This window comes from Sinocyclocheilus anshuiensis, unplaced genomic scaffold (assembly GCF_001515605.1).
Source record: "Sinocyclocheilus anshuiensis isolate Anshui unplaced genomic scaffold, SAMN03320099.WGS_v1.1 scaffold460, whole genome shotgun sequence".
In the NCBI taxonomy this organism is placed as follows: domain Eukaryota; kingdom Metazoa; phylum Chordata; class Actinopteri; order Cypriniformes; family Cyprinidae; genus Sinocyclocheilus; species Sinocyclocheilus anshuiensis.
This window is the reverse complement of record NW_015554101.1, coordinates 1,002,449-1,004,355: the sequence shown is the minus strand read 5'-3', so window position 1 is coordinate 1,004,355 and position 1,907 is coordinate 1,002,449. Positions and strand designations below refer to the sequence as shown.

At 45.3% G+C, this 1,907-nt stretch overlaps 1 protein-coding gene across 1 annotated transcript in view; it reads left to right on the top strand.

Moving 5' to 3' along the window:
- The window catches only part of LOC107669556 (serine/threonine-protein phosphatase 2A 56 kDa regulatory subunit delta isoform), a 35,720-nt gene that overhangs the window by 20,179 nt on the left and 13,634 nt on the right, over positions 1-1,907 (top strand). The window contains exon 3 of the mRNA XM_016461841.1: positions 1,253-1,452. Within this exon, the coding sequence (XP_016317327.1) occupies positions 1,253-1,452 (200 nt within the window). The remainder of the gene's footprint in view (positions 1-1,252; positions 1,453-1,907) is intronic.

Genomic DNA, 1,907 nt, shown 5'->3' with positions numbered 1-1,907 from the left:
TATAAGTCAAATGGCCAAGTGATAACAAAAATAAAAGAGTTCACACATATTAAACAGCCTGCTGCTCATAACTGCTTAAGAGTGTGCTGGCCACGAGCGATGATATCGTGGAGGCTATTGTCGGACCCACACACACATTTCATGAGGAAAGTTAACGTGCACGTTATAATCAGCCCAGAAGTTTCATCTGAATTGCATATGTTTCTACTTTCACATGCAAATGACTTGCACTTATGAATATGATAACGTTCCGGCATCAATTCTAGTAGGGTAAAACATGATTACGCTTTCGAAACGGTCTGTTTTGCTCTGCCATCATTAGCTGAAGCTGTGTGTGAACAAGAAGCGGCTGCAGAGTGTGAGCTGCTCCGTCTCACGCAGCCAGAGAGAGATTCTCCGGTGTTCCACAACAACGCTTAGCTGCTCGCAGATGCGCCTGCCTATAAATCGGCCTAATTTGCAGCACAATCGGCCAATGCCGATTAATTGAAAAATGGCAAAAATCGTCCGATTAATCAGCCGGCCGATCAATCGGTTGACCTCTAGCGCGCACCTTCGTACTCGTGCTGATTCGGCGAGTATAAACCAGGCTCTACACTCGAAGCGCTGCGCAGTTCAAACGAGTAACGCGGTTTCGTTATGCTTTCAGTTTCGTTTGCCATTTGATGTTTCACATATGCAACAGAAATGGCAGCGCTTATGCGTTAAACAATGCGGTGGTCACGCCAGTGCGACCGCTTACAAAATTTAGTCGCACAAGCAGAAAATTGGCCGCAGTCTGGAGCCCTGTTACCAATCCAAAACTTTTAAATGGTAGCATATAGTGAGCAAAAGCATTATGATTATATCTTGAATATTCAGTAGCCTATATTGCCCATCTCCAGTACTTGGTCACCTGATTTGAGTCCAGCCATTATGGCCTGTTTATAATTGCAGCAGTGTGTTGCCTTGGCAGAACAGTGTTATTTTCCACAAGCTCATGCAGGGACACACAGTTCACAACACACAGACAGACATATGAGTTTCACGGTCAAGGTGAGAGGACGGTGTAAATGAAACTGGTGGACCAAAGAGCCTCCTAAACAGGAGCTCTGTTTAAATGATGCATTGGTGTGAAATAGCATAGTAAGAGCTCTGGAAATCTTTCCTGGGAGGTTTGCAGGTTGGTTTGATTGACTGTTTTGCCTGCCGCCCATCTCCTGTCTGACAGGTGTCACTCAGGCTGTTTTGTTTATTGTGTCTCCCATTCCAGATGCCCCACCCATGGATCGAGAAGAACTGTTTGTCCAGAAACTGCGGCAGTGCTGTGTGCTTTTCGACTTTGTGACTGATCCACTAAGTGACCTCAAGTACAAAGAGGTGAAGCGAGCTGGCCTCAATGAAATGGTGGAGTACATCACACACAACCGCGACGTGGTCACAGAGGCCATCTACCCTGAAGCTGTCATCATGGTGAGGGAGCACAAATATTGACACATCCTCATTGCTTTTCATACATGGTGCTCGTGCATATAAGCAGTGTGTGGCTTAGTTCACACCACCCTATCGCTCTTCAGTGGTCAACCCTGATTCTAAATAAAATACCGCATTTCAAAAATCACTTGGCAGTTTTCTCAAATGTAATAATCTTTTTTTTTTTTATGGAAAATTGCCCCTTTAATTCAGTTTCCATGGCAACATTAATCCTCTCGTACCATCTTGAGATCCCTCAATTGTGAACACACTAGGTGATGCCACAGGCGCACTGCATCGTGTGACTCACCTTTCACGTGAGTCACAAGAACTTATTAAAAGTGACAACTAGGGGTGGAATGGTTTGCGGAAAAAAATCGAACGGTACGGTTCTCCACACACAGTTCGGCACTCGAGTACGAGAGCGATACCGGCTCTATATCAGCATGGCTGTG